Below are 14,481 nucleotides of genomic sequence, written 5' to 3'. Positions count from 1 at the left end.
GCCGCTTTTCCATTTGAAAGGCGATACAGCTGTTAATAAAATTCCGACCTCATATTACAAGGTAGGTTGTTATGATAGGCAAGAGCGGATCCAGCTTTGGCGCCAGGAGGGGGACACATAGTCAAATTAAGATGCGTTCGTTCCCAAACGTTTGCCATTATATAAAGTTATTATATTATATTCAATTAATTAAATATTGAAGGTATGTAGTTACATAAAATCTGTATGGTGACAAAATATATAAATAAAATCATTATACTCAATTAGTGATCCACCTAAGTCCTGGACCCAGCTCAGGGGGTGGTCATGACCCCCATGACCCTCACCCTGGATCCGCCATTGATGATAGGTATCTGCGGGCTCTGCTACATACTTAACACGGTCTACGTCAAACTCGTAGACTACGACGAAGAGTTCGACGTACTAACTAGCCCATAGACACAACCTACTGAGTTTCTCGCCGGATTTTCTCAGTGGGCCGCGATTCCGATTCGGTAGTAGAATCAGCGAACCACTACTCTTGCTAGGGCTAGTGTTAGCAATTCTCTCAAGTCTGGGTTGAGCCCGTGAGGAGTGGAGTTGAAATAGCCCCTTAGGCTACCAAGGATTAGGTAAAGAAAAAACACACACGTACACGCGCGCGCATACACACACCCACGCTTAGCAGGAGGCGGATCGTTAGCTCACGGCTCACGTACACATCATGTCAAGCCATCAAGCCATTTTCTTAATATGTTCACTATAATATGTCATTAAATCGGCACACACTCCTTGCGATTTCCATGTGGGTATATTAATCATCACTAGTTCCCTCCCGCGTAATTCAATGCACACATTAACACTTCACTCTCGTATATAAATAATTGCAAGCAATCATTGAGCATTTCGATCAACACTTTCGCACACCTCAGCAACAGCAGTCAAGCGGACATTTTTCTCCGCTTCACTATCGCGGTCTAACTGTCTCTTTTAACGCGACAGTAAAACAAAATTTTCGTTCGATAAATCAAATGTTCGCAACGCTTTCTGACCAAATGCCTAATATACAGGGCCGAAGCCGCACAAAACTTTGGGGGGGTCGTTAAAGTTTTAGCAGCTCTCAACTGCTAAAATACCTACATGTTGAAATATCGCAAACCATTAAAGTTTCTTTATTCGTATTTTTCTTTTATTTAACTTTTAATAAACACTGTCTAGAATGTTAACGACAAACAATGTCTGTGATAGAGTACATTTATTACCGTATTACGTACGTTCGATTGAGACAATCTATATCTATATACATAAAAATCTATATATATAAAAATGAATTGCTGTTCGTTAGTCTCGCTAAAACTCGAGAACGGCTGGACCGATTCGTCTAATTTTGGTCTTGAATTATTTGTGGAAGTCCAGAGAAGGTTTAAAAGGTTTAAAAGGTAGATGAAAAATAATTTTTCAAATCGGTCCAGTAGTTTCGGAGCCTATTCGAAACAAACAAACAAACAAATCTTTCCTCTTTATAATATTAGTACATATAGACAAAATCTTAGGCCCTTTATTTATCGATTGAGGTGCTACGAAGTCTGCCGGGTCAGCTAGTATGAAATAAAAAAAGAAAGATGAGTCTTGCTAAAATCACCGACCGACCTAAGATATCTGCCCACTGCGGCACTGCACACATTCTGCACACATCGTACGACAGTCGCTAACAACGTTAAATTAAATATTATTTTTTTAATTAACAATTTCTCTCGCGTATCCTACGATCGAACGAACATTGTATTAGTCAGATTAGATTTCTATTATATATAAACTATTGTTATATTTGTGGCACGGTTGGATAAATAGGGTATGCGAAAAGTATTTTAAACTTTTTAATTTTTTGTTTCTTCAATCGGTCACGTCTTTTTGCATGCTTGTAACGATGTCGCGACTCATATTATGATACTGTGTGGTCCATCTATGGATCCATGATACGGATTCATCATATGGTCGGAGATGTGACCTCGTATTCTCTTTTTTTGCGCTTAGACGGGTGAATCACAGCCCACCTGGTGTTAAGTTACCTGAGCCCACCGATTTCATTATGTGAATCCCGCCACCCGTGAGATTTGAGGTCGATATTTCAATTGCGTGGTAATTACGCTAATTTGAGAAGGCTAAACAATCACAACAGCCGCATGATATCGTGATCATTGTACATGAGCACCAGTTATTAACGAGCTATGCGACCTCCAATAGGCTCACGTTGGCTTAGGTGCAGTTTTAACACCAACATTAAATTTTAATTAATATAAAAAATATATTTATCGAAACAAATTTCAGCTCGTCCGGTCTTAAGCTGTTCTTAGCACTACAGGCATTACGCACAATTAGCAACCCTCACATCAAATTAATAACTAATTTGTTTAAAGCTGATCCATGCAGACGAATGAAACTTGCTTTATAACTAGCAAGTATGAAGATTTTTCAACACTATTACCACATATCTCTAAATCGTACTAACTTTAGTAAAAATAGTAAGCACTGCGTAGTGAAAAAAATGCTTTTAGATCCTTAATTAACAGACGAAGTCAGGGGCAGTAACTAGTTTATAAAATTCAGCTATGCTCCTAATATTTTCCGCTTAGCTCATACGGAAACAATTTGTATACCTAGTCGCAGGTGAAGGATTATTGCAATTTCCACATTAACATATTCAACAACGACCTTTGTTTTTTTTGCTTCGGTTCTACACAATTTAGTACTACACTTTGAGGAATGTGTTTTTTACTTTTATTTCATTTGTTAGATCTATAAAATTGGCAGGTTTTTCTAATTTCTATTGTGATTTAATTTCAAGGATATATTTGGTTGTTCTATTACATTTGAGGCTGGTGCATGATGATGTCGTTATCTTATTTGATTTTCGGAAGCCGTGGACACAAATCACTGGTGGTAGGACCTCTTGGGAGTCCGCACGTGTAGGTACCACCACCCCGCCTATTTCCGCCGTGAAGCAGTAATGCGTTTCGGTTCGAAGGGTGGGGTAGCCGTTGTAACTATACTGAGACCTTAGAACTTATATCTCGAGGTGGGTGGTGCATTTACGTTGTAGATGTCTATGGGCTCCAGTAACCACTTAACACCAGGTGGGCTGTGAGCTCGTCCATCCATCTAAGCAATAAAAAATAAAAATAAAAAATCGAAAATGGTGTCGATCGCCTGTACCAACGAAAACTTTGAAATATACGAAGAGTCGGAAAAAATGTAATAAATATGAACTACACCAAAAAAATAATTTCAATTATTCATTTTTCTTGTTTTGAACTACAGATCGAATAAGCTAAAAAATTTTGAGACCACGTCCTCGTAACAAAGTTGATAGGGCAGTATTATGTCTACGGGCGGCTATTGCCAAACAATAAGGGAGTTTATCGAACAATTCACATCTCCTATGCCACTGTATATCATAGGAAAAATTTTTGTTTTTCTCAAATATTTTCCTACTTCGTTTTATCATTTAAAAACGACGCATTTTCCACAATTTTGTTTATTTATTTAGTGTAAAAAAACACTGTAACTGATGATAAACAACAATAAAAATATCACGTATTTTGACAGAGTATTGGATTAATTTATCGTTCGACATTTCATAAATATATTGTGCTTATCTGCAGATAGTTGCTCTGATGATTCACCTCGTAGTACTAGACTCTATAGTCATAAGGTCTATAGGTCTAGGCATAGGTCATAGGCTCATTAAAGGCAAACCTGACGAATTCAAATTTTAAGACGAAACCTATTAAAGTCCCCGACCCATGCCAACGCATGGTTCATAATTCAACTGTTATCTGTTTATTTTCCCTTACGTACCTGTTGCTTAGTGGACACCCCAACGTGAACACCCTTAAGAGGTTTTGAAGTCATCGTGGCCTAAAGAATAAGACGTTCGGTGCATTCGTGTTGAGCGATGCACACCGGTGCATCCCAGACGAATCCCAGGCGGGTACCAATTTTTCTAATGGAATACGTACTCAACAAATGTTCACGATTGACTTCCACGGTCAAGGAATAACATCGTGTAATAAAAAATCAAACCCGCAAAATCATAATTTGCGTAATTACTAGTGGTAGGACCTCTTGTGAGCCCACGCAGATAGGTAGCACCACCCTGCCTATTTCTGCCGTGAAGCAGTAATGCGTTTCGGTTTGAAGGATGGGGCAGCCGTTGTAACTATACTGAGATCTTAGAACTTATATCTCAAGGTGGGTGGCGTATTTACTTTGTAGATGTCTATGGGCTCCAGTAACCACTTAACACCAGGTGGGCTGTGAGCTCGTCCACCCATCTAAGCAATAAAAAAAATAAAAAAAGGTAATTTCAAGCTTGCATTAAAATAAGAGACAAACATAAATCCAAAGTTGACGGTCTCGTCTACAATAAAGTATAGTTAGCTACTACTCACGCATTCAGTTTTCAGCTCTCTCCAAGAAATCAAACTGTCTGTTCTCCATAAGCGCTTCCGTCTGCTCGACACCGTGGAGTAGCCCTAAAATAAAGCAACTGGTATACAGGGTGCTCCAAAAATATCATGTTCAAACTTTGGGGATGTCTGTTAGCTTGATGGGAAGATCGTGTTACCCAATAAAAGAAGATTAATCAAAATAAAGTCATTTCGTATTTCAATTGCATTAAATGGGATATCAAAACTCCTTGGCGAGAAAACAACAGGCGAGATGGTACCATTGTAAATATCTGGTCCGGTTATAGTTCAGACGATATCTACAGCGGACCCTGTTCATGTAGAAGTTCAAATAGAATTAGTAGACAGTGAGGTAGAACGCAGAGCCTCCTTGCCACCCTCGGATGCGTTACCACCCGAATGGAAGTTAAAGACCTGATCAAAGACCTACGTCCTCGCAAGGCTCCCGGTTCCGACGGTATATCTAACCGCGTTATTAAACTTCTACCCATCCAACTCATCGTGATGTTGGCATCTATTTTCAATGCCGCTATGGCTAACTGTATCTTTCCCGCGGTGTGGAAAGAAGCGGACGTTATCGGCATACACAAACCCGGTAAACCAAAAAATAATCCGACGAGTTACCGCCCGATTAGCCTCCTCATGTCTCTGGGCAAACTGTATGAGCGTCTGCTCTACAAACGCCTCAGAGACTTCGTCTCATCCAAGGGCATTCTCATCGATGAACAATTCGGATTCCGTGCAAATCACTCATGCGTACAACAGGTGCACCGCCTCACGGAGCACATTCTCGCAGGACTTAACCGACCAAAACCGATCTACACGGGAGCCCTCTTCTTCGACGTCGCAAAAGCGTTCGATAAAGTCTGGCACAGCGGTTTGATTTTCAAACTTTTCAACATGGGCGTACCGGACAGTCTCGTGCTCATCATACGAGACTTCTTGTCTAACCGCTCTTTTCGATATCGAGTAGAGGGAAGCCGCTCCTCCCCGCGACCACTCACGGCTGGAGTCCCACAAGGCTCCGTTCTCTCTCCGCTCCTATTTAGTTTATTTATTAACGATATTCCCCGGTCGCCGCCGACCCAACTAGCCTTATTCGCTGACGACACAACCGTTTACTACTCAAGTAGAAACAAGTCCCTAATCGCGAGTGAGCTCCAGAGTGCAGCGTTAACCCTCGGATAGTGGTTTCGAAAATGGCGCATAGACATCAACCCAGCGAAAAGCACAGCAGTGTTATTTCAAAGGGGAAACTCACCGCTTATTTCCTCCCGCATTAGGAGGAGAAATATCACACCCCCGATCACCCTCTTCGGCCAACCTATACCCTGGGCTAGGAAGGTCAAGTACCTGGGAGTCACCATGGATGCATCCATGACATTCCGCCCGCATGTAAAAACAGTCCGCGATCGTGCCGCATTTATTCTCGGCAGACTCTATCCTATGATCTGTAAGCGGAGTAAAATGTCCCTTCGGAACAAGGTGACACTTTACAAAACTTGCATAAGGCCCGTCATGACTTACGCGAGTGTGGTGTTCGCTCACGCGGCCCGCACACACATAGACACCCTCCAATCCCTACAATCCCGCTTTTGCAGGTTAGCCGTCGGGGCTCCGTGGTTCGTGAGGAACGTCGACCTACACGACGACCTGGGCCTCGAATCGATCCGCAAACACATGAAGTCAGTGTCGGAACGTTACTTCGATAAGGCTATGCGTCATGATAATCGCCTTATCGTTGCCGCCGCTGACTACTCCCCGAATCCTGATCACGCAGGAGCAAGTCACCGTCGTCGCCCTAGACACGTCCTTACGGATCCATCAGATCCAATAACTCTTGCATTAGATACCTTCAGCTCTAACACTAGGAGCAGGCTGAGGAACCCCGGTAACCGTACTCGTCGAACTCGACAAAGAGGTCGACGTGCAGCCTAACCCATGCATCAGCCCGCTGAATTTCTCGCCGGATCTTCTCAGTGGGTCGCGATTCCGATCCGGTAGTAGATTCATTCGCGAAGCAATTGCTCTTGAGTTGTTAGGTCTCCTTTGGAGGCGCTCGGGCAGTTGTTAGCAAATCCCACCCCTCCTGGCTGAGCCATTGCTCGCCCACCTGTCCTGGTGAAGCTGGAAAAGCCTCCGGGCCACCAGTAATCTCTCAATCATAAAAAAAAAAAAAGTTATCTACATCCAACCCGATAAACTCTATCCACTTATAATACTTTTCTTATTTTCCATTCCACTTTTCCCTTAAACCTTGACCAATGAGGTAGGACGCGTGGTTATCCCCACTTTTTTATTATTTTTTCAACCCACTTTTCCCTTAAACCCTGAGTACTGAACTAGGGCACGAGGACGTTGCTCGGCAGCTAATGCCACTATTTTGAAGGTTAATCGTTTGTGCTACAGAAATATGCACAATGCCAACGCGTGTCTCGGTTTTTTGTGGTGAGTACGCCGCAGTGCCATTTCAATTAATGCTTAGATGTATTCCAAGGAGCGCTCACAGCTTGGGCTTGCATAATGACGTCACTGTGTTCGTAACACATCAACAGAAGCTATTCACATTTCAAAACAACTGAACAATACGCGAAATGAGCATGGCGGAAACGCAACACGGAAGTAACCTCATAGAATATATTACTTTAATAGTCGTTTAAGGTAGCATTTTCAAACTTAAACTTGACACGTAAACTGTACATCACGATAAATACATAATGTACGAAATAGAAGCATTAAAAAATCAAGGACGAGAGAACACGCATCGGTTATCACACACACGAACGTTTAATGCCAAACGTAAAGATTTGAAACTAATATTATAATGTAATAAGCCGTTATATCTGCGGAATTGAAACATCGATCTCGCATCAGACGATGGCCGTGGCGTTTCATGGTGTATTTAGGGTCCGTCTTCGCTTGAGATGAGAAACTCCCGCTGAGTTTCTCGTCGGTCTACTCAGAGGAATATGATTCCGATCCGGTAGTAGATGCATTCGTGAAGCAGCTGCCCTTGAGCTGTTAGGTCTCCTTCGGAGGCGGTCGGGTGGCTGTCGGCAAATGCCATCTCTCCTGGCTAAGACCGTGCTTACCCACGTGTCCTAGTGAAAGTGACAAGGCTTCCGGGCCACCAGTAATAAGAGATACCAAAAAGTCATAGGGTAGCTTTCGGAAGCGTGTTGTAAACATGTAACCAATTTGAGCACTTGCTGATTTTTAGGTTAGATTTTTGTCTCGAAAATTTAAATATACCGTTGCGATGCGTTCACTTCACCAATCCAACATGACATACGTTTTGGAATAAAAATCTTTTTAAAACCCATTCTGATAGAAGTAAATTTATAGCCCAAACAATTGAATGCCCTATATAAATCAGACGGTATTTCTAAAACCGTCTCCTTCCAAACGTTATGGAATAAAAATACTTTAAAAACCCTTTTTGTTAGAAGCAAATTTATCACCCAAACAATTGAATGCCCTATATAAATCAGACGGTATTTCTAAAGCCGTCTCCTTCAGTCCCCGACCTCAAGCCTCAAGACAGTTGTGACAATGTACTATGCGGCTGCTGACATGAACGCAGCGCTTGACAAAGCGGCGGTACATGTCGCTATTCGCACCGAATGCTAAATTCGTGAAAGTGTCGTGAAAGCGTGCTCTTGATTGCGCGAGTTTGTTATGGAGCGTTACACTTAGTACCGCATGTATTGTGGCTAGTTTTATACAACAGGAAATAAAAGGTATTTAAGATATGTATAATTCGACGCTTGAAAGGCAAACGTGACTAAGCGACAATAACTGCTTTATACATAAATGATAGACAATAACCATATTCGATGCGCAAAAAGAATATATTTCTAGGTCTATTAAAATCATTTCAATCCTACAGCTAGATTCGTTAAAATAGATTTTTTTTCAGGTATTTCAACTTTAAATTAGTCTACTGTAAAGTTCGCGTATTGTCGCTTAGTCACGTTTGCCTTTCTAGCGTCGATTATGATAAATGAAGTCATATTTCTTAAACATTAAGAACAAAATTATTTTCTTATTTTTTATTATTAATGGATATGCAAATGCAATTACAGTTTTAATTATTCCTGTGCGAAAACAAAATACTTTTTACCGTCAGCGGAAAGTTAGGATCGTGATTAAAAATAACAGAAGACTGCAAAAAGTGCAAAACATCTTATTTTTTCTACTTATTCGCTTGAAGCCTAAGGGGATATTCCAGCTACGCTCGGATGGCTAGGTGACCTCAAGTGAGTGCTTGAGAACCTGAGAGAATATGCTAACATTAGCCCTAGCAAGAATAATGCTTTGCAGAAATTACCGCCGGATCTGAATCGCGACCGACAGAGAAGATCCAGCGAGAAACTCAGTGGGCTGTGTCTATCAGGCAAAGACATCGAAATTTCAGTTAGAGCCTTATTTATTACAACTTATTTATAAATCTGTGACGCTACAGCAGCAATCTAAATCGAAAATTGTTAACTACTACTAACACAGAGTATTGTATTTATGTATAATAATAATAAACGCGAGGCTTACAACACGAGAACTAGACTAAAAATAAAATGATTATTGCAAAAATACGTAGCGAAAAACGGAACGAATCTGACTAGTACAGGCGCACCGATCGCATCTCACAAGTGGCCAATTAGTTTACAGCGCATTTTACTTTACTTACTTTTTCAATGGCTAAGTAATCTAGAACGGATAATTGGTTCACGGTGAAGGTGAATAGGCCTTTGGTACCATCATGTATCGGGTCACTTAAAGTATCAGCTCGGGATCCCAGGCTTCCAAAAGACCGCACAGTGGTCCAGCATATACGCTTCAGTTCACAACATACAAAACTATTGAAATTACAAATAATATCAGTTAGTTAGTAATGCGAATCGATTATATATATTTTTCTTTATCATCGCTTTATGTATTTTGCAACCAGTCCCACGAAACTACAGAGATTTGGAGATTATTGACTCTCTCTTAAATAATTAGATAAAAACCATTATAATTAGAGCTTTAGTTTATCATGACTTCATCCTCGCTAGCAATATCATTGACAACGGCAATTAGCATTTAGTTCAAACTGTTAATCAACAGTTATCGCTGCATTGTGAAGATTGTTTAAAATAACCTAAATCATTATAACCCTATTTTCTTACGTATTTAGGTCTAAGCCGAAAATCTGACATTGTCAAATAGAAAATCACGTGCGTCTACTTATATTACCTATTTCACTCTATTCTAAGATACCAATAACAAAATTGTAGACTAAAATAATAAGATAGCAAGATACGCAAAAAGATAAAATATTACTGATAACTCATGCTCTGTTTGGAAATTGTTTGACTGATATTTATAAGTGAGCCTGTCAATTATTTGTGAAAGAAATCAAGATGGCCATGTAGTTTATTTTTATGAACTGATTAGAAGAAAAAATACAGGAAGTTTTAAACTGATATATATTTAGAGAATCTGTAGTCGTCAATGAGTATATTTTTACATTAGATCAGAAAAAAAGGTTTTTTTAAACGAATTTTACTAATAAGACTACTAAAGCCAAAACTAAGTTCAAATAAATTAAATGTAATTTGAAACAGTTGAATGTGGAAAACTGTAATTTTTCTGCTTTTGACGTTGACTATAGCCGACAGTAAAAAACCTTATCCGACGGCGATAGGGCAACGCAAAGCCGCCATCGCCCGAAACATGTCTTGTCGGATCCCCCGGATTCACTCTCGGTGCTTTTAGGCCTCCAGTCACTGCACCGACCTGTTCGTCGTAATCAACCAGTTTATTACTTACGACGAGCGAACTAACCCATAGACACAGCCCACTGAGTTTCTCACCGAATCTTCTTAGTGGGTCGCGATTCCGATCCGGTGGTAGTTTCTGCGAAGCACTACTCTTGCTAGGGCTAGTGTTAGCAAATTCTCTCAGGTTGAACCCGTGAGCTCACCTACCAGTCCGGGCGGAATAGCCTTTTGGGCTACCAGCGCATATGTAAAGAAAAAAAGAAGGAAAAAAACGCCTCCCACCTATCTGAGCAAAAGTGTGACTTCGCCTGCCAAAGAACGCAAATAAATAAATATATCTTCAGATTATGTTGATGTGCCATAATGATAATATGTAAAATGTACAATTTCGTGGAATGAAAATATTCTAGAATGAGCTTCCATATGCTAATAACAAGCACAATAATATCAGTATAATAAATTTATTGCCAAAGCATTAATTAAAATAGTTTGCTTGCTTATCAAATATTCTTGTAGTCTGTTGCAAAAAAAAATTTATATGCAAAATATGTAGGTCAAACCGTGCCAATGTGACTTACTCCTATCTTTTTTATTGTAGTCTAAAAATAAAACGCATTGTCTCTGAAAGGAGGTTTTTAGGTAATCTAAGAATCGTTATTGTTAAGTTTATTTGTAAGATCAAAGATACAGAAATTCATTTTGAACAGTTGAAGGATTTTATTTTAAGAAGTTTTGTTACAATGATCTCAATCATTTTCGAAGTCACATTATTTATATCTCTGTAATTTACAAATACTAAACGTGGCTCGTGGTTTCACCAGGATTTAATTTATTATTGTTATTTGTCAATAATGAATAATGAACATACAAGTTGCAACTTCGCGGGATAAAAGTTGCTTATATTACTCTATTGGTACACCACATATTACCAGTCCTGTGGGAAAGGTATCAGCTGTTGCTATAGAGTATTCCTTTCTATTACGTATGTAGATAGAGGGAAAATCCATTGTGTACATATGGGACTCATGTAAAATCCCTTATTAGTTAGCACTAACAGCGCAATATGTATGTCAAATTAAACCGAAATGAGATAGAAATTAAGTTTTCGAATATCTTGTGGTGAGTGTATGAAATTTCAAATTTATAGTTCGAATATTATACAATAAGATTTGATTGGGTCAGTTCAAAAGGTAAGGAAGTACTTATAGATGCGACCTGTGTGTCGTATTGTTCGCTTTCCCTATTAGGGCTGCTGTGTTGACTGTTTTGGTAATGTTTTTAAATTTTTCTAACGGGATTTCTTGCACGTGTACTACATTACCACTGACGTATTTATAGATAGATCAGCCCTGTCATTGATACGAGACTACCCACAAGCCAAAGTTGTTTTTTTAATTACATATATTTATAATTAGTATATGACGGGTAGACTGGTTCCATGGTCTTTTTAAAATGTAGCGTCGCTGACGCCATTATCTTCATCATTATTATTGCCTTCCATAGTGACGGTAATTAAGGCTCACTTTTCTAATGAATTCCATATTTCAAGTGTACAACAATAAAAACAGAGAGCTCCGCCCCAGCCGGCTGCTTGAGTCGGAATGTTTTAAGCGAGAATAGTCACTCGCATTTATAGTAGAAAGTGTTAGTCATGTGTTCTCTTGAGTACCGTCTCAAACAGTTGTTGATGTGCTTAACATTAAGGAAACAGTTAACTTTAACCATTTTTAGATTTTTAGTTAACTAAATAGTGACGTTGCGCCGACATATATATTTTATACATACAACTCCTAGTTCCAACTAGTACCTCCCAATTATAAGTTTTCCACGTTTTTCCACCCAATTCTCCATAGTAGGGTTGTCAAACAAGGCTGTGAAACCTGTACTGAGCTCTCTAAACAATATCTTATGTAGCATCCCTACAAATTGCACCAACAAATTGAAGTATAACGCTGCAACGTGTACACAAACTATTTCACCGGCTCGTTCTGTGTAACAGTATTGCCACTGCACTGTATTTGTATTCCACTTACGACAATTCACATGGGTCGTTGACGGTTACCGTTTAAGTGGACGTTTCGAAAGCTCCAATCGATATGCTATTTTGCGTATTTTAGCACGTGTACTGATTACAGCTGATATTTAAAATAAATAATCTCGAGATGATAGTATATTGGTGGCTATTTAGTTAATGTAGAACGATTTGTATTATGTGGCTTCCGGAGCCTCAATATGAATATCGCCACCCATCTTTATTTTTATTGCCCTTGTAGACGGACGAGCATACGGCCCACCTGATGGTGAGTGGTGACCGTTGCCCATGGACTTCCGCAATGCCAGGGGCAGAGCCAAGCCACTGCCTACCGCAAAATCCATCCGCATACCATCAGGTGGGCCGTATGCTCGTCTGCCTACAACGGGCAACAAAAAAAAAATTTGAACACCGTGACTGACAATGTAAAATAAAACCTGCTATGTACAATGTGCGGTTCCGCTGATCTCGCCGGCAGACCACCGTGGTAAGTCGGAGGCTAATAGCCGAATTAACCGCAAACAATATACATTAGCGACGGACATGTACATAATATGTATTAGTTGTGATATTCTTTTAACCTTAAAGACTGTTGCGCTTATTTCAATATTTTTCCACGCTGTTGTTTTTAAAAACATTTAATGTTTTTTTTTTTTTTGTAAAATTACACAGCCGGCAAGTTTTTATGTGCCATATTAGAATGAACTTATTTCCAAACATTATTTTTATGAATGTAACGAACGCTCTCTTAAAAGTTTTTTTTTTATTGCTTAGATGGATGGACGAGCTCACAGCCCACCTAGTGTTAAGTGGTTACTGGAGCCCATAGACATCTACAACGTAAATGCCGCCACCCACCTTGAGATATGAGTTTTAAGGTCTCACTATAGTTACAACGGCTGCCCCACCCTTCAAACCGAAAAGCATTACAGCTTCACGGCAGAAACAGGCAGGGCGGTGGTACCTACCCGTACGGACTGCCAAGAGGTCCTACCACTAGTAATTACACAAATTATAATTTTGCGGGTTTGATTTTTATTGCACGATGTTTTTCCTTCAACGTGAAGAAGTCAATCGTGAACATTTGTTGAGTACGTACTTCATTAGAAAAATTGGTACCCGCCTGCGGGATTCGAACACCGGTGCATCGCTACATACGAATGCACCGGACGTCTTATCCTTTAGGCCACGACGACTATCTATATTTTCGATCGATATTACAGCATGCATTCCTACAAAACATGAGAATGTTTGTAAATTATTGAATCGTGTCAAATTTTAAGAACTGTACGATCCTTAACCTCCCCTCAGTCTTACTAAGCCTTCGTCAAGAATAATATTGTAGTTAGCAGTCAGCATAATTCCATTTGCGGAATATAAAGCAATTCGTATGTCCGCAGTGTGCATTGTGAATTACAACTAGAATTAGGTGGCCAACCACTATTATGGTAATTTCGCATTCAACTCAGTAACTAGGAAGTTTTGTAATCTCAGCTTGTTTTGACTTACATAACTCTTCCTTTATAAATAAAGATCAAACTGCAAGTGTATAGATGTTTGTATTTTATTGCTTAGACGAGGGTGAACGATCTCGATACTCACCTCGTATTAAGTTTTACCGAGTTTTTTAACGTTCTCGATAGCGTAAAAGTTAACTTAAATTTGTTTGGAGTTAGAGCGTTTGCCTACTTTTGCCGCTAGGGGCGTTGTTGGAACTGCATACAAATTTGGACTTACTTTTACGTTATCGAGAACGTTAAAAAATTCGCACTAAACACACTGGTTGCGTAGACATCATAACATATATGTATCTATACCGCCTTGAAGTCTTGAGTTCTATGTCTCAATTGTTTAGTAATATGCATATTTAAAACTAGCGACCCACCCTCGCTTCGCTTCGGAAACTGTAATTTATTATTGATTTCTCCACTATTTAATGGATGTTATTATACACATAAACCTTCCTCTTCAATCACTCTATCTATTAAAAACCGCATCAAAATCCGTTGCGTAGTTTTAAAGATTTAAGCATACATAGGGACAGACAGATATAGGGACAGAGAAAGCGACTTTGTTTTAAACTATATAGTGATTTTGCAGGTTTGAATTTTATTTCGCGAAGCTATTCCTTCATCGTGGAAGCTACTCGTGAGCATGTGTTAAGTACGTAATTCATTAGAAAAATTGGTACCTGCGGAATCTGAACATCGGCGTACGATACGGGTACAATGGACTTCTT

The 14,481-nt window shown here is 39.7% G+C and overlaps 1 protein-coding gene across 1 annotated transcript in view; it reads right to left on the bottom strand.

Moving 5' to 3' along the window:
• Positions 1 to 14,481, bottom strand: part of conu (Rho GTPase-activating protein conundrum) — a 137,504-nt gene that overhangs the window by 105,045 nt on the left and 17,978 nt on the right. Inside the window, exon 2 of the mRNA XM_089727311.1 lies at positions 4,431 to 4,514. Within this exon, the coding sequence (XP_089583437.1) occupies positions 4,431 to 4,514 (84 nt within the window). The remainder of the gene's footprint in view (positions 1 to 4,430; positions 4,515 to 14,481) is intronic.

Source organism: Bombyx mandarina, chromosome 05 (genome assembly GCF_030267445.1).
Source record: "Bombyx mandarina strain Sakado chromosome 05, ASM3026744v2".
NCBI lineage: Eukaryota > Metazoa > Arthropoda > Insecta > Lepidoptera > Bombycidae > Bombyx > Bombyx mandarina.
Note: the sequence above shows the minus strand (reverse complement) of the source record. Positions and strands in the feature narration are given on the sequence as shown.